This window comes from Lepisosteus platostomus, chromosome 7 (genome assembly GCF_059453375.1).
Source record: "Lepisosteus platostomus isolate fLepPlt1 chromosome 7, fLepPlt1.hap1, whole genome shotgun sequence".
Lineage (NCBI taxonomy): Eukaryota > Metazoa > Chordata > Actinopteri > Semionotiformes > Lepisosteidae > Lepisosteus > Lepisosteus platostomus.
The window spans coordinates 44019837-44043697 of record NC_142617.1 but is presented as its reverse complement, the minus strand read 5'-3'; the positions used below and the strand labels follow the sequence as shown (position 1 = coordinate 44043697).

The following is a 23861-nucleotide window of genomic DNA, read 5'->3' as shown; positions in this document are numbered from 1 at the left end:
GCAGTGATGTCTCAATAACTTTCAGAATCACAATTCTAGTGATTTTAAAGTGATGGATTCACTTTACACAATGTCATAATTACAAAATTACACAGTGACTAATGATTAAAAGGTTGAACCCTTTTAAAATTAAAAACAACTGAAACAAATCATTCATAGATATTTTATTTAAAAAAAGATATATACTTTTAGAATACACAGACAAAAAACCAACAACCCTTTTAAATACAATCTAAAAGAAATGAAAATGTGTTTCTTTTTTAATACTTGGCAACTTCATTTCTTTTAAAACAATCTCCTATCTATATATCCTACAATGAGAATGTAGCATCAACATGCATGCTAAGAACGAAGATGGATAATGTATGCTTGTGTTCATAATTAATATATATTTATATATATCTTTACTTTCTCAGGTCCTCATAAAAAAATCTATGCATCCTTGGATGCATTTGAACCATGTGACGGAACAAGATGTTGCTAGGCGATGCTTTACTAGGCCCTTCCATTGGCCACTCCTTGACAAGCTCCTCCCAGTTGCTTTTCGGCCAATAAGGGTCTTTGTTCTCTGGCCCAGTTTGAACAGCCCCCCCCAGCCCCTCTCCCCCAACCAATCAGGTGGAATCATCCAGGCTGGCACTCTTCCTGTCTGAGCCTGTGCTGCACAGTCTGTCCATGATGCCCTGGAGCCCAGGCTGCACTATGCCCAGCAAAGGCCTCTTTGAAGGGTCTCCATTCCAACAAGCTTCCATCAGCTGCCAGCACTCCTCGTCGAATGTGGGCAAGCGTTCTGGTCTTGCTCCTGTAAAGACATGAAAAGCAATGTAAATGCTTAGGTGAAAGGAACACTGATTTCTTCCTTACTGGGGCTTCTTCTTTTCATACGAGTAAAGGACAGTTTCCAAGTGTCCCTATGAACTTTTCCTCACTCACTGCGCCCAAAGATACTGCCACCTACCAAGTACTGTGCTTGTGTTTACTAGAGATTACTAGAGATACTAGAGATTGACTTCCCACTAGTCAACAACAATCCCAACCAGCAGTCAGAAAGACCCAGTTCTTCAACTCAACCCTTTCACCTTCATCAGATGAGGACTGGAGGGCTGAGGCATCATTCTCTTGCTCTCTGAAGAGGAACTGGCCTCTCTGGAGAGTTCAGGCTTCTCCAGGGCGATGGCCCATGGTTGGACACTCTCCTGCTCACCTTTCTTGACATTGTTCCAGAGTTGGTCCTTGCTGGAGCACTTCTCAAAAGCCTCTGGCAGCTTCACTGAGCCCGTGCACAGGTACCAGAACAGGATCCCAAAGGCATAGACATCCACAGAGTTGTCGTACTTCCCTGAAATGCAGAGTGGCTTTGAGCGCAGGCACCCCACAGTGCTAGAGAGCCAAGCCCCTTCTCATTGAGAGATGAGATTAAGAGCTCAGCTGGTGTTCAACACAATTATTGTCTTCAGACTAGATTAGCATAAGGATCTCAAGACCGAATGATTGTGAAAGCTTGCCCACTTTGTGACCTTATCAAGTCTCCCACTGATGCAGAATGCCACCTGTATTCTTTACATTGGCTTCAGTAAAAGAGGACCTCATGTGCCAGTTTGCAAGTTCTATAAGAGCTCAGCCTGGGAAGCCAGAAAAGGCCAGCAGGCTGTGTGGGTGGCACAACACTAACCTGTGAAGAGCTCTGGCGCCATGTGGATGGGGGTGCCCACGATGCTGCCTGACATCATGGCCTCAGGCTTACAGAAACCCAGATCCGTGATTTTTGCTCGGTTCTGCTTGTCAAGCTAAAGGAGAGGGAGTGATGATGAGTGTCCTTTTCCACACCATTATTTAAAATCAGCAGTGTGCACAAGCACCTCCATTTGACCCTAAACAAGAAGTCTGTTTCAGAAGAGATCAAGTAGTGTTTAAACAGCAGCCGTCTTAACACTTTCTAACTGTTTATGGTACATATCGAAACTATTGGCAAGCTTTTCTTATAAAATTTATTGAATGCGTTTGTGTGGATTCTGGAAAGACACAAGTACAATTAAAACGTTCATTTTACCAAAACCTGCTGTCAAAAACAGTAAGAGGGAGGCGCAGAAATAAAGACATCCAGAGACTTGTGTTCGATCTCACACATTGCCCCTACTTATAAAGCTCCTCCATGCCCAGCTGGGTTCCTCTTGGATATGATCATTTTAAGAGCCAGCATGTTATAATATGACTGCACCAGATTTGTATCTGTTATTGGCTTATGAGCTCCATATAATTCAAGCATATTATAATCATATGACTTTGCATGAATTTCTTACATGCTATGAGAAGGGCAGGCAGCCGCATTTCCAGATCAAAGCAGTTCAACAACTGAACAGTTGTGAACAGAAAAATGTTTTGTAAGTCTTGGATTAAAGGCTTAAGAAACATGGAAATTTAACAAATCACAGATTAATTTAATTTTTCTTTCTAATTAAAACTGAACAGATTTTTAATCATTTAAATTTGAGACACTAGCTGCATTTGATATTTTTGTGGCATGACTTTGATTGAGTTAAACCATTAAATACTCAAAACAGAAGTACTGAAACCATGTTAAATTTAATTTAATAAATGAACTGCAGAGCCTCCACAGTTCCACAATCCTCTAGAATGAAAAACAACATTAGAGCTTCCAGTCTGTATCCGACAGCAATTTCTAAATTGACCCCTTGCCTCTGAAGCTGGGACTAATGATTGGTTCTTTCTGAGGGAGTGCTGAGACCAGTTCAGAGAGTCTGGCTAAGGAAAACAAGCCCAGTTACACACAGCACTGCACTGTCTGGGACTCCAGGTCCTGATCAAGGACAACATCCTGCTTTTCTAATTGCACTTTAAACAGTGATGGAAAAAAGTTAGTGTCACTGGCTGAGGAACTGACCTCTCTTCCCTCCTCTGTAGTTGTCTCGCGCTCTCTCCCTCTGTCCCTTGGAGGAACAAGACTCCAGCGGAACCCAATTCAGTCAAAAAGCACAGAAGCACTGACACCGGCAACCAACTGGCTGCTTCAGAATCAGAGATGAAACACAACTGAAGCTGTGCACAAGTATGGGAAGTGCAATTTAAACTCAGAACCTCTTTTACCACAAAGCGCTGCTGGACTATGGAACGAGTTACTCAGCCTTACTGCCGAAGCGGATACCCTGGCTTCTATCTGGGAAACACCTCGATGAGATCTTTGGATCATTTAGCTGCTAGAACTAAAATGAGCAGGATGAGAAGAATGGCCTCCTCTTTGTAAACACTTGGTTGTACCTCTCCCCTCTCTTACCAGCACGTTCTTCAGCTTGATGTCGCGGTGCAGCAGCCCCTGACTGTGTAGGAAGCGGATCCCCTCCACCACGTCCAGGGCGATCTGCAGCCTTTCCCTCAGAGACAGGCCCGCCTGTGGGGAGCGAGATAGGGAATGAGAGGAGGAAAAAGAAGAAGAGAGGGACTGAAAAGGAAAGTAAACGAGGCAAGAGGGAAGCAAGACCATAGCAAAAAAAGCTGAATCGACTTTCCTGTGTCAGACTTGGAGATATTTCACCTTCAAATGTGTTTGTCTCTTTCTGATCGTTACTGTTTCTCTGTTACTGTAAAGTATACTATTGCTTCAGTGCCATGCACAGGTGCCAGCGTGCGTGCACAAGTACGGTACCTTCAGTGCAGCATATGGATGGCAGCATGCATACACGAGTGCTGTACTGTTTTTGCAGTGTATGGGTGTCAGCGTTCGTGCATGAGTGCGGTACCTTCAGCGCAGTATATGGGTGGCAGCGTGCGAGCACAAGTGTCGGTACCTTCAGGACAGCGTACAGGTGGCAGAGTGTGCACGAGTGCAGTACCTTCAGTGCAGCATACGGGTGGCAGCGTGCGCACACGAGTGCGGTAGCTTCAGTGCAACATGCGTGCACAGGTGCAGGACCTAGAGTGCAGCGTACAGGTGGCAGTGTGCGTGCACAAGAGCGGTAGCTTAAGTGCAGCATGCATGCACGAGTGCAGTACCTAGAGTGCAGGGAACGGGTGGCAGCATGCGTGCACCAGTGCGGCAGCTTCAGTGCAGCGTGTATGCACGAGTGCAGTACCTAAAGTGCAGCATACGGGTGGCAGCGTCTGTGCACGAGTAAAGTAACTTCAGTGCAGCATACGGGTGGCAGCATGCATGCACGAGTGCGGTACCTTCAGTGCAGCATACGTGCACGAGTGCTGTACCTTCAGCATATGGATGGCAACATGCATACATGAATTCTGTACTGTTTGTGCAGCGTACAGGTGGCAGCGTGCATTGCAGCGTACGGGTGGCAGTGTGGATGTACGAGTGCTGTACCTTCAGTCCCGTGTACAGGTCCCTGTGCAGTCGCTCCATGATGAGCAGAACCGCAATGCTGGATCCACCCCCATATGTGTGGTCAATAACAGAGCCATGGAGATCAACCAGCCGCTCGTGTTTCGGGAGGGACCTGGCAATGAGGAAGAGCAAAAAGGAGGGAGAGACAAATACAATAAGCATAGACACTCAGACTAAGGACATCAGCTTCATCAACCTGGCCACACCATAGAAAAACAAGCATTGCATTGTTTGCAGGATCTTCCATGTTACAATACAACAGGCAAAATCTACAAGTACTAACATAAAAAATAACATGAAAACTAACATTCACATCAAGAAGTCGTTCAGAAATTAAGAGATCAGGAAGATTTAATGCCACAGAGGACATGCTCTTCTGTAAAATTTCGAATACTGGCATCTATTCAATCTAATGCAAATCAATGAGATTTGCAATACCTCACAATCAATATACTGTACATCAAAAGAGGAAATAAACTTGCTAAGAGAGTCATTATCCTTTGGAAATAAATCAAATTAAATAAAACTAAAATTAAAGGTCGGAATGGCCTAGTACAACAAAGGGCTTCATTTATCACCACACTAAAGTTCATTCCATATGGATTAAGATTTTATTTATTGTGGATTTTCCATGTTTATGGGATAGGGAGCTCATTGTTAATGGATCATGTGCCTCCTTCAGCCACAATTTTGTATGACATCAAAAAGTTAAGGACATTTCTTGATAAAAAGTAGTCCACGTCTAGGAGCTCAAAAGACCAACTTTTTCAGACACCAAATTTTTAGCTTTGTACAAAATGTCAGCACTCATCAAGTACATTTCTCTCACATCATAATGCGAAAAGCTACCGTAAGGACAGACATCCCAATCCCGTCCTCACCAGTGTTTGTCAGCCTTCTTTCCAACTGCTCTCCTTTACTTGAATGAACTGGAAATTCACATCATACATTTATCATCATTTCCAGATTTAAAGAAGCTGCAGATTTAGTGTTACGTATAAATTGTCTTTACACTTGAATTATTAGCAGTTTTCCTAATTGTTCACTCAGCGAAAGGCTCAGTTAAATAAAGAGCTCTGCTGGATGAAAAACATCCAATATTGGAGCCACAAGGACTGAACTTGGCTTGTGGAATTGGGATTCTGTGTGACCAGCAGTCATCAGGGGCCAGATGAGTGATCTCAACCCCACCCACCTGTGCCTCTGACAAGCTCAGTAACGGTCTTTCCCCACCTGGTGTAATGGAACTCCAGCGCCAGGTCGTTCCAGTGCTTGTCATCAGGGGGGACTACGGATTTGAGGGCACAGGGGTAGTGACCCCCCCAGTTGTCACACAGGTAGACCACCCCATATTGCCCCCGGCCCAGCTCCTTGCCCAGCTTCGGCTTCCCTAAGACACGGAGCAAGGGGAGAGAAGGAAAGAGGAGAAGTTACGATGAAGCATTAGACTTGACAGCAAAGGGACACATGGCACCACGAGGTAACTATAATCCTGTTGGACGCGGACTCTAGAGCGCAACTTTACAATTTCACACTAAAATATAAGGGAAATGAAAGCACTTTATAAAACGATCCAGTTGACTCTGCTGTTTTGAAAGGAATATTGCAATGGAGGCGATATAATAAGCAAAATAAGAAGAAATGTCAAAAAGAAATACTATACTGACCGGCTGAAGGAACTGAACTCTATCAGTCTTGATCAGAGAGGATTACAATGAGACCTGATACAAGTAATTAAAAACCTTCAAGGCATCGACAAAGCCAACCCAATGGATTTCTTCAAAAGTGAAATACTAGAAAAAATACAAGGTAAACCAGGAGACACGTCCTTACTCCTTCTTTACAAGCTTCCTTCAAGAAACAGCTGGCTGGGCTCCTCAGATCAATTAACCATGAGCTACCAAACAGGCCAGATGGAATGGATGGCCTCCCTCTTGTTTGTGACCTGTCTTGTGTTGTTCTGTACGATCTGCCAATGCTTTTTTCTTGAGAGTTGCTCTTGATGGCCCCTCACCGTGCAGAAGGACGTCTCTCAGGGAGCGGCTCTCCAGCGACAGACGGGCGAGGCGGGGGGCGTGGTCCTTCCGCACGCGAAGCCACAGGTCCTCCGTCCTCTCAAGGCGGCCGGTGTGGCCTTCCTCCAGCTGCGTGGATACAGAGACAGCGGTCAGCTCACGCAGGCCCCAACGCCTGAGCCCACCTCCTTCAACGAGGCTGGATTTGTAGAGCCTTATGTCAGCACCAGCTCCTGAATTATCATTTATACTAATTATTAAACCAGTTAACCCCCATTTCTGATTGGCGCAAGAGCAAGCCTTGAGTCCAGGTACAGCCCAGAAGAGGAAAGCAGGCTTCAGTGTCGCAGTTAAATCCAATGCAAGCTCACAATCTGCCGGATTCATGCGACAAGTTCATTGTCTCATGTCTACCCCTTTACAGCAATGAGCCTGCTGTCCACATTGAAACATTGCAGAAGGAAATGACCACAATTCAAACTGGTACTTCAAAGCCGTGCCAGATTCTCCAGTACAGGTCAGGAATAAAGATCAGACACTGAGGGATTACTGGCTGCTATTCTGCCAATGTGGAGGTGTCCCTGTCACAAGGCTGGGTGTGTACCTGGCGCAGTGAAGCTGCAAAGGCCTCATGGGAGCTGTTGAGCCGTGTGCGGAACTGCGAGCAGATGCTCTTGGCCAGCTTGGCAGCACTCAGGCTCTCGATGGCATCCTGGGCCACCTTCCTCTTCCACTCCACAGTGATGGCAGGCGGGTTCACCCATGTCAACCTCTGGATAATCTGCAATAGAGCAAAGAGTGAGAGAGATCAGGTTCACAGGGCACAGTGGATCTATTCATGAACAACTCCCTGTATCACATCCAAACCCATAAGTGCCCAACAATGAAACAAGTCAGATGGACCAAATGTCTGCCTCACATCTGTAAAGTCTTTGGTTCAATGAACTGAACAATTTGCTTAAAAGGCCTATTTAACTCTTTAACCCCAGATTCTTAAAATGGCAGTGATTTAAAGAGTCCATTAAAACTGAATGGACTGTAGTCCAATCCTGAACCTTGCCTTAATCCTAATCCTGCTCAGTAACCTGCAAAGCAAAGGTCAGGTAAACACAGTACCAAACATACCGTTGAGGATTGAAACAACACAAGTTTCAATGTTCCAAAGTAAGACAATCAAGATTAAATCACACAGCTGTGGATCTGCACAGCACCTTTCCTGTTGGGAGGTTGGTTTCAGGAAGTTCTTCAAATAGACTTTGACCAATATCCCAGCATTACTTTAGCTCGGCACCATATGAAGCAGATCCAAATTCCAACAACATTTTACAGAATATATAAGATGGGTCTGTAGCGTGTTGTATTTGTGTAAGTTTTTCCGTACCTGTTTGATCTGCTCCCATACCAGTCGCGTGACAGAGGAGCCCGAGTGGAAGGTCACCTCCACGTGATAAGCAGCGTTCAGGATCTGCAGGAAAAGAGGCACACAGCTGAGAACTCCACTTCTTCCTTCCCCTTTTCTCTTTCCTCTTCCGCATCTCTTTTTCCTTCACCCGTTTTAGGTGAGCTATCCTGCTTTTCCTTTTCCAGTGTGTAAGATCACACTGTCAGGCCTTCCACCTGCTCAAGCCCTACATCTCTTCATCTTAATGGTGGTACCCCAGATGACTATTCTGGGTATAGAAAGGCTCCTATGCTGTTGATTTGTCTAGGTGTCAGAGTCTGACCTTGAGTGTGACCCCCCTCCCTGCCTCTCTGACCCATCCCATCACCTGTTTCAGGTGGTTGGAGGTGATGTTGTGCGAGGAGGTGTCCATATGGGATTTCTCCAGGCTGCGCAGACAGCGCTCCAGTGTTCCCACAAAACTCTCCCGCAAGTAGTCCACTGAGCTGATGAGCTTGTTAGCCACAGCTTGGTTTAGCTGTAGCACGATCAGCTCCTGGATCTGACGGATGCACGACTTAATGTCCTTGGAGCTCACTGGCTCTCCGTTCGGAGGTACAATGATGTCTAAGAGCGAGAGAGAACAGTAGTTTTATTTCCCTGCAAGAGACAGGGTCTCACGGACAGCACAAAGGAATATACAGCACAAAGCAATCACATTCACAAACCAGAAAATGTGCCATTTGCCACAGGACAGCTCTGAAGCTATAGAAACTCAGGGTTCAGAAAATTGCTAGTACCTGTGAGCAGGACCATGATCTCACCGAGTACAATCTGGACAGGTGACAGCAAGAGCCACAGATTATTTCACTATTTAATTTTCTTCTTTTTCATCCACATTCCAAACCCCCCAGCTCTGACCAGCTCTCCAGCACTCTCTACCTGTGAACTCAAGGTTGGCCGCATCCTCTAGCAGCTCCTCCTTCATGCTGGCCAAAGTTTCCACGATCATGTCCTTCATCTCCTCCTGCTTGCGGTTGGCGATGCCCATCAGCGACTGGAAGAGCTCAGCCTCCTTGTCACGAGTGTACTCCAGGCGGCGGGGCGTGATCTGCAGGTCGCGCTGCATGTCAAAGGCCTGGTTGATGAAGAGGTCCAGGCAGCGGCAGTGCACACCATTCAGCAGGCTCGCCGCCTCCACCTGCTGGTTGTGGAGGACCAGGCGGGCAAAAGGAGCGAGCAGGCGAGGCAGGCGCTCAAACACTTCGCCGAGGACGCTCTGGGGCTTGGCAGCAGGAGCCTGTGTGGGGGCACCGCAGGAACAGTTGCCCACTGCACTGCTGAGGAAGCCCAGGGAGAGGAGCTGTGCCTGGAGGGGGCTCCTCTCCCGGTCTCTCTCTCTCTCCATGACTCCCTTGCTTGGCAGGTCAGGGGGCAGCTCCGTGAGGGGACAGGGGGGCGGGGAGTCACTGGGCACGCGGATGAAGCAGATGGCAAAGGGAACAGTTTCTCGGACACTCCGCAAGTCCTCCACCTGCGCGAGGGAGAGTGTGTCCTGGTTTATGGCGTACAGCAGGATGGGCACCACGCCCCGCAGGCACTCCTCCAGCGCCTCCTCCAGGGGCTGCACACTGGGGCACGGCACCACCAGAATCTTGCACTCCTGCCCAGGGAGAGAGGAGAGGTGTGAGGTAGAACGCAGTGCCATGGCTCACTAACAGCAGCTCCAGGCTAAGTTGGCATTTGCCACACCCCACGCAAACTCGAACAGGGCAGCTGAATTGATAAATTAATAAAGCACTGGTATTAGATTAGATTAGACCCTCTGAAAATTTATAATTGAATTAAGATTAATTACGCCACTTAGGCCCTCTCTCAATGGATTGAGTCTTCTCAGCAGTATTTTTAGCAGCTCTTTTAGGGCCTCACAGGATCCGACAGGACTCCCTTCAAAAGATGAGGACAGGATGTCCCTTGGGGAACAGGGGCTGCTTCAGAGGGACCCCCCTTTCCCAAACAATTTAAGTCTTCGGCTTCAGCTGCATACATCTACTGACAAGCTGTAATGACACAAATATTATATAGCTCCACATATTGGCTGACAGAATCTCACAGATGGCACTGTTACATTCTGAAAGAGTTTACAGCCCTCTGCACCAGTCAAGCATCTAACCAATGAATCTACAACCGAATCTTCCAGAAATGACTTATTCACTCATGTGCACACCGACCAAGAAAAGTTGTTAATTTTGCGTCTCACCACCTCAAAATATAATTCAATCAAGATTTAAATCTCAAATTAGAGCTTGATATTAAAGGGAGCCTTTAACATCAAGAATCTTGCATTCACGAAATCGGAGGCGCACCCTATAGAAAAACAGACATTCAGTTCAGAAATGTACACACTAAACGCCAACACACAGACTAACTGAGGCAATAGCTGTGACTCTCTGGGGCCAGCTTCAAAGCCCAGAGATCTAAACCTCTCCAACCAGCCCAGCCATGAGGCTCTCTACTTTGGAGAGTCATGGGACCCCTGGAGCACAAGGCAGCGCAGAGGAATCCCGACAGACGTCACTTGTCCGACCTCTGACCCCGACATGAGCCAGAGGAAAACGAAGAAAGACAAAGCAGGAGGGCTGTGCTGAGACAGAAACAGAGCCAGTAAAAAGGGCTGAGGGAAACCAAGACAGATTGTGAAAGACAGGAGGAGAGTAAGATGGGGAACAGAGAAAAGGAGAATGAAAGGGTGGCAGATATCAGAGAAGAAGAAAGGGATACTGATATGATGACTCACTTGCACTGCATGTAAACAAAAGAGACAGCCAGTGCCGTCTCTAGGCGACGGGAGCTGCAGGCGACTGTTTGGTCGTTGCAGAGCGAGTGAGACGCTGCCAACTTTTAAGCAAAATCAAAACTCAGAGATAAAAAAAATTATTCCAAGGCAATAAAGGCAAAATAAACTGCTGGACTCCTGAAGAGATCTAGAGAGCTCCTGTAATATGATTAAAAAAACTGAAAAAAACTGCTGTGTAAGCCTGAGTACTCTTTCTATCCTTTAGAGGCAAGAAATTTATTTTAAAAAATCACAACCACACTGCAGGGATGGTACACTGCCAGGTTTATACTCTAGTTTCATAATATCGTATTTCTATTTGACATGGGTAATATATACCCATTTCAGAACACAGCTTGTCAGTAAGGGATAAATTCACAGGAGCTGTGCTAGTCACCACAAACAGCCCAAGCAGAGAGAAGAGTAAAACAAAAACAAATTACCACAAATCAAAAGTATAACAAAGCTACTTCAAAAGTCAAACTAGTCTTCCATGAATGGATAATCTTAACAAGAAACCTTCAGTTATTTTTCAAGCTCCTGCATAACCATACACTGCAAGAGAAGGGGGAGTTGCTTTGCTGCCCTATTAAAAAAATAATTAGCAAGTTCCTGCTTTAAGCTGCAAATTCCAAAAATAGCCCCTCTCCCAGAGAGGCGGCCAGTTTGTCATGCCCCTGTGAATTGAGCAGGGGGCTGGGGAGAAAAGAAAAACAGGGCAAAACAAACAAAGCTTGTTCTCCACACCTCTATGTGTAAAACGCACCCTTAAGACCCTGCAGCAGTGGGTGCCAGGGTCCTCTCTAACAGCCGGGTCAGTCCGCGAGGGACATGTGACAGGACACAGGCAGGCTAAGCCCCCCCCCAGGATAACTGGGTCCCTCTGGCTGCCTGGAAGAGCTTCCCCAGGGATAATCCTCTCTCTGGGAAAGCAGCTCACACCCCACAGCTCATCCAGGGGGATAAGAAGGTATGCAGAGCTGTGGAAATCTGACAGTGCTGATTCACACACATCATAAGCTGACAGATAAGGCAGTTGTAAAGAGCTAGAAACATTACAGCTAATATCCGCTTTCTCCCATCTCTTCCCACAGTTAACTCAGGAGTAACTCAGGACCAAGAATGCAGACAATACAGTGTCTAGCATTGCACTATGGCCCACCAAGCGAGGCTTCCTGTTCATCGTTCTTCTTCAGTTTTATCCTCATGCACTTTACATACAAGGAAAGCTGATCTAAGAAACTACTCCATTTCAAGACTGTTCTTTTTTGCTTTTAAAGCAGTGAAAATTTCAGACCAAAGGATCCACAGGCAGCTCATCTGGACCAGCAGCCTGCTCAGTGCTGTGCAACAGATGTCCTGTGGAAGAACAGGCCACCGGCATGCAATCAGAGTGGAGACGCCCAGTGTGATCAGCCAGTCTTTGAGGCTCAATCACAACTGAGCTCTCTCTGTGACAAACCTTACTTCAACAGCAAATACAAATACCCTGAATTAAGATGTAAGATGCTGTTCCTTACTCTGCTAAATAAAAAAGTCTTTGTCTTTTCTTCCTAATGTGAAGTTCCCAATTCTGGAGATAAAGTGCTTTGAATTACTCATTTATGTCACCAGACAACTGATAAAGCAGCCCTTTGAAGGAGGAGGAGAATCAGAGTGAATAAACCCCCAGGAAGACACTGGTCCCAGGACACCCAGAAGAGCAGGAAAGACAGGAAATTAACACAATCAAGCCAATGAAATAGAAATGAAAGCGAGTTTTAAACCTTGGGACAAGTGCTCTTTCAATGAAGCATCTTGGCAGCCCTGAGGCCACAGGCCGAGCTGCCCCTGAGCTCTCCACCACTTGGCAGGTCTCGCCACGCCCACAGCCCCGCCAACACAACAGAACCTCCCACAGCAACGGCTTGACATGGCGTGAGGCGTGCTCAAGGACATAAACCAGGACTGAGACACAGGTAAGCCTTTCCAAGTCAACAATTAATTGTTGCAGTAATGCAAGATATTGGGATTCCATCTCTGGAATTCCATCTGGAGACCCTGTGGTCTAGAAATCCTGTTATACTGGACTGCCCCCTACCTGCAGCAGCTGGTGGTGCAGTGTGACCTCCAGCTCGGCCTGCCGGTGGGCAGGGTCCTGGCATTCCTCCTGGATCTCCAGGTCCTCCTGTGGCACAGTGTCCCAGCGCCCGCGGTGCCCCGCCAGCTGATGCACAAGTTCGTACTGATCTGGCAGAGCCAGGCTGAGCCGTGTCTGTCGCCCATGCGTGAAGCGCAGCCGCCGCCTCTTGCAGCCACCCGCCCCTCCACAGCCTCCGCTCTCTGGCCCCGTGGGCAGCAGGCGCTCCCCCAGCAGGCAGTTCACCAGCTGGTAACGGGCACCACAGTCCTGCCCCAGGATGACAATGTAGGGGGTGCAGCCAACACTGGCTTGGAGGAACTCCTCCTCATGGCTGGGGAAGGAGATGCAGCCTAGCTGCCCTGCAGATAGAGGAGGCATGGATGAAAAGAAAAATAAAATTAAAGAGGGGGGAAAAAAGGAAAAATAAAATTATAGCAAGCCTTACAGGCTGGGTTTTCCTTGTCACGTTTCAGCTCTACTCTCACGCTGCAAGAGAGAGGATTATTATGTTACTTATTATCTGTTTTCCAGTCTCTGCAGGTTCAGTGTCAAACTGGTTACACTCTGCCCTATTCCTGCTGCTCTCTACTTCCATGGCACCAACATGCAGTCTAACACTTAGTAAAGCTAGAGGGAGAAAAATCACATTTTGAAAGACATACTGTATGAAGAGGTGGCATACTGCACACAGATATGAAACATGATACTAAGGCACTGTGCACTGCACCGTCTGCACAGCCCTGGGAATCAGCCCCATTCCCTCATCTTGCATTCACACTTGCCTGACGGTTTCCCAGTTTTCTTCTCCCCGTGGATATCCCACCGAGTCTTTAAAGTCTACTGTTCCATCCTGCTGCTTCCTGTACCACCCAGCACTGAGGGACTCTCGTCCCTGTCAGGGCCACAGCTCCTCAAAGCCCACTCCAGCAGGACAGGGCACGTGACTGCTCATGCAATACCCTGGGGCATTTTTACAACCTCGCCATCACAGGAGCTGGGAGGAAGATGGGAGATTCCAAACCAGGTGATCCAGGGTAGAATAAAAACCCAACATGCACTTGGTGCACACCCAGACCCCAACAACTAAACTTTCCCCTCCTGAACCCAGCACCTGGGCACACAGAGGAAAACAGGCTCAACCACTAGGGGCTAAACTAAACCAATTGGTGTGCACGCACACGTTTTATTTCAGAGCAGCAACAGTCAATCACTCCCTTTGGTCACTAAAACTATGTTTATTGGGCTGAAGACTGAGGAAATTATAGGGTTTGTGCTGCAGAGCAGGCAGAAGCACATTCTCAGCTTAAGAAACAGGCTCGCAAAGCCTGACAGAGACGAAGAAGCTCAGTAAGAGAGGCAAGGTGTGGGCTTGTGTTCTGCGCCACCATGCAAGACAGCTGCAGGAAGAGAAATGAGGGACTCATCGGGGCAGAGGTGTCACACAGACAAGCCAGTCACAACGTCACACAGTCGCTCAGAGAACCTGAAACCCATCCAGACAAGCTTCACTCTCAAGGCAGGAAGTTTCCTTCTGCAACTCTGCTGCACACTCCACCCCCACCCCCCCTCTGCCTCGGGGAGAAATCAAAGAGTTGGAGTAAACTCCTCTCCTTGAAGCTGCTCGTTAAATAATACTTGAGAGACTGACTGTGAATTCAAACAAATTTGAAAAACAAAACTCAAACCCCTCATTCTGTAGGGTTACTATGTTTTGTAACCCCGGACAGATAACAAAAGAAAATCTGCTCCATAGCTTTATTACAGAAAAACGTTTGTGAATAAATGACTCACTACCACCTAACACAGCAAGCAATTTCAGAAGCTTAAAACAAAATATTAAACCCTTCTCCCTGAGGAAAGGCAGCCAAACAAAAGGTATCAGACGTTTTATTATTACCCCAGCACGATATGCCAATGGAAAACAGACGCTGAACAGTCTGCGCTGAAGCACGTGGAGAGATAGAGACAGTGATTCAGAGACAGGCCCAGGAGTGTCACTGCAGCAAAGCCAGGCAGCAGGCTGTGGGCTCAGGCTGAGCTGAGATTCCTGACATCTCTCAGTTAACAACAGGAAGCTAAGTGGCTGCCTGGGCCAGGAGGAGCTGTGCTAATCAGAGCTGCTGAGTCATGATCCACTGCAGTTATACAACATGACAAAGAACAGGCAGTGGTCACAGGGCTCTCTCTCTCTGGGCCTAGGCTAGGTCCTATCACATGCAAGAATATCGGATGCATTGTGAAGCCAGACAAAATTTTAAAATCAGCCATTGGGTGTTGAATCAGCAATAGGTACCGAGTGCTTCTAAAACTGAACAGCAGCTGTTCTAATGCACAGGCTGGTTTCTGCACAGTTACCATGCTCAGCCACACAAGGCACAGAGAAGTGCAGCGCTTCTACAATGTAACCTGTAAGCAGCCAGTTGATAAACTCGTCCGCCTACAGCAGGCTCTCTTTTCCTTGATCTAAAGCCATTTAGAAAAGAACAATTAAGTGCGCACAACTCTACAGGTGACTCACTCTCTAAACATTAACTGGGATTTACAACCAAAAAGACATTAAAATAATTATCCACTGAATTTCAGTCTATGTGCAGGGCAAGGATCAGGGAATTTCAGGCAAATCGGCCGTTATGTTTTAACTAAAATCTCTAGGAAAAATTTGACTTGGAAAGGTTTGATAAGTTCTTCACATTTGCATACTTAGTGATGCACAAAAGAAAACACTCAGGTCTAATGAATGTAAGTATTTTAAACATTGATATCAAAGCCGCATCGCAGAAAAAAACAGTTCAAAACAATATGCACTGCCAGAATGAAAACCGTACTAGGTTAATAAGATAATAGATAATAATAAAGATTAATAAGATCTCCCAGAGCACTAACACAATCCTGGCAGCGCCGACACACAGATGATCTGCTAACTAATCCTCTGGACAGAGAGCCACTCTTCCTGCACAGCAAACTGGCCGAGCTCGGTCAATCCCAGTTGTCACCAACACTTGTGCACAGCTGGAAATGGCACTGGTAAGAATTCAGTTCAGGAGCAAATGCTGGACATAAGAGAGCAACTGAGAGCCAGCATCTCCAGGCGGACCTGAACAAGGGGGGCTCCAGTCATGTGATGAGCAGACAAGTGGGATTCCTTTTTCCTGGAGCTGGTCGTGCTGAAGCCACTGCAATCGGACAGTGATGACACAGGTCCTGGGTCAGTGTGGCCACTCCACGTCTCCTGGTTCCTCCGGACTCGCCCGCTGATTCCTAGAGCAGAACCCTCTGAATCATTGTTCCCTGGGCAAATTCTCTCAGACAAGCCCTACTCACCCACGCCGATAGTAACGAAGCAATCTTCATTGCTCAAGCAGAACATGGTAAACTTGCAATAAAGTTATGCCTGTCTGAACACCTAGGGATACACGTTCTTCATCAAATCATACTGGCAAGTTGAAGTCATCTAACAAACATAACAAAGGCTTCAAAAAGGAGGTGGCTATTTGGTCCGTCTTGCTCCTTTGGTAAATGAGAAGCCACGGGAATCTGAACATCCATTCAGCCATTTCCATTCAAGGATCCCTGAGCCTGCGCCTCCACCACCCAGCTAAATACAAACGACTCTTTGTGCAAGACAGCATTTCCTATTCTCTCCCCTACACAAATTCTCTTTTATACTCCAACTGTGGACCCATGTCCTGGTTTCACTACCTGCGCCGCTTGGGGTTTTATACACCTGGAACACATTTCTCCATCTCCTGCAACCAGGAATTAGGAGTGTTGCTCATCTTTTTCTTTCTAAGACATTTCTAAGGTTACATCATCCCTTTTGTGAAATAGTATCCAAAACTGAGAGGAGTGTTCTAAGTGAAGTCTTACTAATGCTTAATGCTTCATAAATATTAAAGTCTCAAACCCAAAGAAGTAAATTACTAATTTTTTCCTCTATGCCCACCTACTCTTGTACTCTGGCATCTTGTTTTATTGCTGTCCCACATTGTCTTCAGGAGGACATAGAAGCAGCTACATTAACACCTAGATAGCAGCTTCCTGTAGTCCACAACTGCCAACCAATAAGTTCACCTATCAGTATTACATTTAATTTGCCAAGTGTCTGTCTGCTCCACCGCTTTGTAATTCCTTTGCTGACCCATTTGTCACTATCCCTGTTTTGTATCACGTACAAATTCAAATACTATGCTAGCTAAACCAGAAGTGAAAACATTAAAGGAAATCAGGAAGAGCAACTGGCCTAAAACAGATCCTCTGGTACACCACACCCCGTTCCAGGTTCTGCACATTAAGATGATGTGGTGTAGTCTCCTGCTTCCTGATTTATTATTAATCCCACATTGTTGTACCTTCTTTTACTATGTGTCCTTATGAAATCACAGCAATCACTCCCAAGAAATGATACTACTATCAACAAACCTATTTGCCCATACTGAAAATGAAATTGGCATTCTGCATGCATCAGCTGCTGATGTGAATGCTGACTGCCCCTTTGATGTTAAATGTAGACTGGTGTTCCTCTTGTTCATCAGTATCAAGGTATAGAGAGATTATTGGACCACAGAAAAACTGAACCAGATAACAGGAGACAAAAAGGGGCCAGGGAGAAGAGCTCACACAACAGCTACACGAAGTCAGAATTCAGCTACATGGGAACAGTCAAAGACCGTAGCCAGTGGATCTAAGGAAGGCCTTCATCAAGGAGTGGATCAAGGGCATCTTAAACAAGGGCATGAATGACGTTCCATATTCTTCTAAATCTCTTTGAGACGCTTAGAAACATTACTGTTCCAATCAGGATATATGAAGCCTTTTCTGGGGCAAGGATGCGAACAGAACGATTAACTTTCCAGATCAGCCAGTGTGGCAGAGGGACAGCCAAGCACAGGGGAAGACCGTGAGGAGGGCCAAACCAAAACTGCTGTCAGCATGGGTTTCTTATGTGTGAGACAAACCTGCAAAAAGCCCTCTCTCACTCCACTAATGACAAGGCAAGGCCTCTGGTTAACAGCGTCTTTTCTCCACATTCAGCATGCTGGGACAGAGACCCAGTCCAGGCACAGCACTCTGAACAGAGCAAGCCTTGTGCTCTCTGAAACTGGTGACTCACAGCGATTTCATGGTATCAGTTCAGCTGGTACAGAGCAAGCCTGCTGCTTCCCAGACGCCTCTCACTGACCGCACTCTGCCTCCAGCACAGAGAAGCCCTTTCCCTCACTTCCACACCTGCACAGACACCCAATCCCTTCTGATGACTCCTCTCCCACACACACAGCATCTCAGAATGGCTCCCAGCTACAGCCCCAGCACTCCGGTAGTCTGCCAGCACCTCTTCACATGCACCATCCCCACCCCGTCCTCTGGCTCTCTTTCCATAGGTTTCATTTGCTGCACCTTTTATAGAAGAGCTACAGCCATTGCAGGATTGAACAAACGAGTCCCCTGGAAGTTTGTGTGCACTCAACCTTACTCCAAGTACATTTCAAATTCCATTTCTAACTGAATAAACTGGCCAATTACACAAACGGTACAACTTCTATTTTATCATCATGAAGGAGGCAGAAGCCTGTAAGGAGACCTTCAAGAGTGAAATTCTTTACAATCGCAGCAAACGCTAATCAGGGAAAAATAACTGCCAGATATGCAACAAGATAAAAAGTTGCTAAAACACACAATCCTCTGATGCATTTTATTAGTATATTCTCCAACCTTCAAAACTTTGCGATGCATCTGTCATGAGCACTTGGCAGTTCCAATGAATAACAAACCCCCTGCCTTTGTTTGCCAGACTGTCACTCCTTCACACCTCGGCAAGAGAGATGACCACCTGAGTTTGAGCCGATTCCTTGACTCTACAGGGGTGTGAGCCACAGATCTCATCCTGATGAACAAGGGCTTCACAGAGGACACACCTCTGGCTAAAGATTGAACAGTGTTTAAAATGGATTTAAAATGTTTCTCTAAGCATTCACGATTTTTATGACAAATTTGAGTACAGCTGCAGAGTTTGCACCTACCTGTAAATGAAAGCCCTTTTGTATTTGACCCCAAGTGTGCATCAATAAAACACACTGACATTACCCAACTCTAGGAAATGCAGAGACACCTGCATCTTCCCCATTAATTAAAACATTGGTCCATTTATGAATCCATTCATTCCTTCAACCAAATTATCTTTAGCAGGAGGCATTGAGCCTATCCCTAACCCTAACCCACAGGCACAGGGTACAAAACATGACTGCACCTTGTGAGCCCAAGGGCTGTGAAGCATCACACAAGCATCAAGCCACCCCACTGTCACGCAAACTTACAAAGACTTCAACATACTGCAGTATTGCAGGCTTTTCATACATTCTCGCCTTTTTAACTTTTTGGAATTAGTAAAGCTGTGAATTAGTTCCAAGGTGGTGGTGGTTTAAAATTAAACTAAAAACCTGATTTTTGTGAACCAGCCTTTTAAACTTATTTTATTCTCTTTTGTGTTCTAACAGTTTTCTCTTCCCCCCCCCCCCCCCACTCTGTTCGTAAATTTAGTTTTACCACCAGCTTTAGTTTGTTCCACTCTAGTATATTCATTGGACGATACTGATGGGCGTCCAGAGATCCGACAGGTGGCCACTGAGGAAAGATCCCAAAATGACGTCCAGCAGGGATTACAAACAGAGCTCTGCTCTGGGGTGATAAGTGAGTACACAGCTTAGCTGCAGGCACACTTAGAAAAGTTGAGCTGGAACAGCAATCAGCCTCTACAAGTAGCCTCTACAAGTTCTTTGCGTTTACCGAGCAATTGTCACTGACCACAGCATTTGCTAATCAGGCAAGGAGTGAGGTAATATGTCAACAGCATGATTAACACTTTCCTAACCTTTGGATCTTTATGATCACTTCTGTTTGTACACAAGGCACCCAAGCCACTCAAGAGAAGCATCTGTCTCCAACCACAACTCTTTTAAAAGCAAGAACTGGAGCCATCGCTGTTGAACAAGTATGCATCCATCAGACACAGTGCCCTTTCCTAACACAGCAAGTTCCTTGTTGTTAAAAAAAATTCACTGCTGGGGACAAACTTTGGATTTCAGCAGTAGCTCAGAAAAGCACTAAAACCCAAACTGGCACCAAGTGCCACCCTTTTCGCAGGCCGGCGCAGAGCCATGCCAGCTCGCCGGAGACGCAGCTGATTCAAGTGGTGCAGGGAGCCGAACACAAGGGCCTCTGTGTGCCGAGGCTGCAAGCGCAAACTGAGCTCTGGGTCCGACCGCAGCCGCCTGGGCCACCCTCTGCCCTGGCACCCCTCTCACCCACCACAGGGCTTTGTCAATTCACCACATTCATCATCAGCTAAAGTGCAGACACGCCTGCTGCTCCAGGTGACCCTGAAGGTGCAGAAAGAGAGCTCGAAGCACAGCAACCTGCACCACGAAAAACAGAGGACCACGGTCTGAAGAGGAGAAACAACAATCATAACAATACCCGCTTTCCAAAATCCAGGCTCTTTGGCTTTAATTCTACAGATCCGGTTTCATGGTGTGAGAAAATTATACTTGCAAAAATCCTGACTTCATAAATCTGTATGCGTAAATCTCAAAGAGAGGGATATTACAGGAGCTCCTTTAAAAGGTCTCTCTTTGAACTTCTCAGTGAAGATGTAGCCTGGGAGATCCAGGGTTTAGGAAAGCAAGGTAAACACCGTGCCTGCATCCAACGACCCGAACTGGTGACGCAGCCTCGGCCTCTCGACAAGAGGCAGCAGAGGCCTGGTTCGCGACATTGCCTCGATACCGCAAACCTGCTCTCATCCCCACGGCACTCCGGGCTTCCATCACTCACTTTTTAAACGCTTTCCTTACACAACAACAGTCGAGTCAAAGCCCTGAACAACTATACACACTGAATGAATTATTAATGGACGTTCTCCGCCATCCTCTCCTTGAAGACTTGATGATACCAGCACGACACTGAAACAAAAATTTAATTTTTCCAGTGCTCCAAGACTTTTCCTTTCCCCTAGAAGAGGTGGCTGAAGGACGAGCTTCATTTCCTTTTGGTGGCGCAGTGGTTTCACATGAAAAAGTCAGCAGAAGAGAAAAAGATCCTTTTTTCTGTGAAAATCCTCACCTCCCCCTTTAGGCTGCAAAACAACCCACACGTGTCTGTGAACGAATTAGCTGAGAGTTGCACAATGTACAGAGGTCTCCCTCCTCACAGCCCCTAATCCGTCCTGCGGGCTCCTTTTCCAAATCCCCCTCGTCCGTCTGCAACTGCAGGCCTGTCGGAAGCCTGTGTCTGTGTGCATTTCATATAACACTTTCACAAAGCTCTGGCTAACCACTGCTCTCATCCAAGCGCCGCCTGCAACATCATTGGCTGTTAACCATAAAAGTCAAAAGATTTTACTGGTCTTTTACCATTCTGAAGGCGATTAAGGAATTATCTCACCTCATGCATCTATACAGTAGGACAGACAATTAATCCTGGTGTCCAGCATTACACTAGAACAGCTGCCTGCCTCTTTCCAAACCAACTTCACCTGCTTATTCACTATAAGACCAAATTTCACACCATCCCGACCCACACCACCTCCTTCTCCAACAAACAACATCTGGAGTGTGCTATTATTCTGATCCCTGCTACTGCATTATGCCAATACTGGCCAATTTTTAGAATCTTAACTTTTCTTTCAAAGAGCTTATTAAACTTCAGTATTTTTCTTTGTAGAGGGTCCTGTGTTGACACTGCAGGCCGGGCAAACAGATAAGCACACTATCCTGGATTCACTGGCGGTACCACAAGGCAAAATGATTTCTCAAGCACTAAGGGTTCATAAAAAGCCAGCAAGTTCATCCTCGGGTCAATACAATTTGGCCAGTATAAGGGTAGATTAAGACAAATGAAGAAATAAAGGGACATACTCAGATTGGGCACCTTTTCATTTTTATCCTCTGTCCAAACTATCCAGATGGGAGCACTGGGCTTGAAGAAGCTGCCTATGAAATAGATGAATTGTTGTGAACCGATAAAAAAGGCCAACAGTGTTAGGATACATTATTAGATGTATAGGATTCAGGCTTCAATCAAAGAATTATGTTCAGAAGAGCTGTAAAACCATACTTCGAAAACTCTACATAAATTTGCTCAACAAGTCGCAAAATGACACTGCTACTGTGGCATCAACCCAGAGAACAGTGACTACATACATTTTCTGACTTAAAAAAGAAAGGCTGAAAATGTATGTACTCAGGCTGGTAGGCTAAAAAAACTTCTTTAGTCAGAGAACAGAGAAAACTACTACGGGACCTGTATTAAGGGCACTGTATTCAAAATCTTCAAAGGCATGGACAAAATCCAGAGAACTTCAAAGGCAATGATGAATCTTGAACCGGAGGGCAAGAGAGTGAAAACTACAGGGAAGTGCATTTAGAACAGGAGGCCCTTCTTTACACAAAGGGCTGTGGTAGTGTGGAACAAGCTATACTGCCATATTGTCAAAGCCTATTCAATGGTTTCTGCCTGGTTCGTCAGGACTCTCGGATCAATTGGCTATTACCAACCTTACGGGTCTAATACACGCCTCTCGGTTGCAACCTTTTACGCAAACTGTGTTGTGTTCTGGGGTGACCGCTTACCTGCCTCCGGTGCAGGGGTGTCCGAGCTCGGAGCTGCGGCGCAGGCGTTGCTGTAGTTCTGTTTCATCTCCCGAAAGAACTTGTTGGTCTCTTTAAGGTTCTTCTTCAGCAAGATGGAGTTCTTGTTGTAGTTGCTGAAGATACGAGTCAGCTCCCGGGCCATAGGGGTAACTTTCTGCCCGGTCCCCGTACCGGTACCGGTACCGCCACCGCCGGTTCCGTCCATGTCTTGTGCCCGATGGCGATGGTGCCTGCAGGGCTCCAAAAGCGAAGAGCAGGCCAGTGCCCCCCTCTTCCTCGGTGATCACGTCCGTACCCTAATACTTATATAATCCAACCTAGACGGTCAAAACACCCTAATTTCGTAACGGTGTTAAACTGTTAATCTCCATGCACACGGGAATTAATGAGGGATGTGTGGTGGTGGTTGGGGGGCGTATTAGTGTGTTAATGTTCAGTGTAGTGTGTAGCTATTCTAGCAACTCGAGTACAGGAGCCGAAAAAAAATCAACGTTATTCATCTAAATCTGGATACGAAATACGATTTACAATTAAAAAAAGACTAAGGACAGAAACAAAAAGCGGTTCTGTAGGGAGTTTTGTAACATCCCCAAACACCGATATCGTACGACTCTCTCAAATCCCCTTACTGTGGGGGCGGCGGCGGGTCGGTCAGGATGGCCCACGGGGCTCCCTCCCCGTCGCACCCGACCCGCAGTCCACCCGGGAGCGGGCCAAGGCCCCAGCAATACCCGGCGCTTTCCCTGAGGTACCCCGCCCGCTGTCTGATCTCTCTAGCGGAGAACTGTCCGGGTGCTCCGGGGAAGCGCCGCCCAATCCCGGCACCAGGGAGGTCAGGGCGCAGGCACTCCGAGAGAGGCGTCCCGGTGCACTCGGGAGCCGCAAAGCGGCGGTCTGAGCAGCACCTCGCCGAGGGAAGCAAGCGAGCAGCCGAAGAAAAGCCTTGGTCCTTCCAGGTGCCGTGTGTGCCAAATAACGCTACCAACGGCAGTTAAGCGCATCCAATGAGGCAGGACGCAGTTAATCATCAGACCTGGGCGACTTGTCTAACTGCGGGCATGCCGGCAGGGCGAAGCCTTTTCCGAAGCGCCAAAGCCAAGGCTGCCGGAGCCGAGCGCCTGCAGCCGCCCGAGGGAACAGCCAGGTCCTGCCGCAGCCCAGCGCTGGAGCCGAGCAGCGCCGCGGCTGTTTCAACAAAGGAGAAGACGGGAGAGGCAAGCAAAAATGACTCCCCCGGACATGTAGGGCACGCAGTTTCCTCGGAGTGAGTTTTCCAGCACAGAAAGCTCCGATTCCCAGAAAAGTAACTGTGTACTCGCGGAAAATTGCTCTAGAAAGGGGTAAATCTCGGATCAGACATGAACAAACAATCCGCAGTGCGCCGGGGAGGGATCTTTCATAGGGGCAGACTCGCAACAGGGCAGCCTGGGATTTGTAGTCCGGTAAAGGATAAATTGCTGAAAAACAATGCAGATTTTGTGCTGGAGATTATGCGATGCCTGGTCGGATTAC

At 46.9% G+C, this 23861-nt stretch overlaps 1 protein-coding gene across 1 annotated transcript; it reads right to left on the bottom strand.

Annotated features, from left to right (window-relative positions):
- Window positions 1-149: 149 nt before the first annotated feature.
- Window positions 150-23861, bottom strand: dstyk (dual serine/threonine and tyrosine protein kinase). The gene is made up of 13 exons (XM_088640680.1): window positions 22329-23861; window positions 12664-13064; window positions 8690-9410; window positions 8136-8374; window positions 7748-7831; window positions 6971-7147; window positions 6366-6495; window positions 5585-5741; window positions 4331-4463; window positions 3293-3406; window positions 1673-1787; window positions 1205-1339; window positions 150-802 (listed from the first exon to the last, which is right to left on the bottom strand). Exons 1-13 carry the CDS (start codon window positions 22552-22554, stop codon window positions 615-617), a joined length of 2820 nt encoding a protein of 939 aa, XP_088496806.1. The 5' UTR covers window positions 22555-23861; the 3' UTR covers window positions 150-614.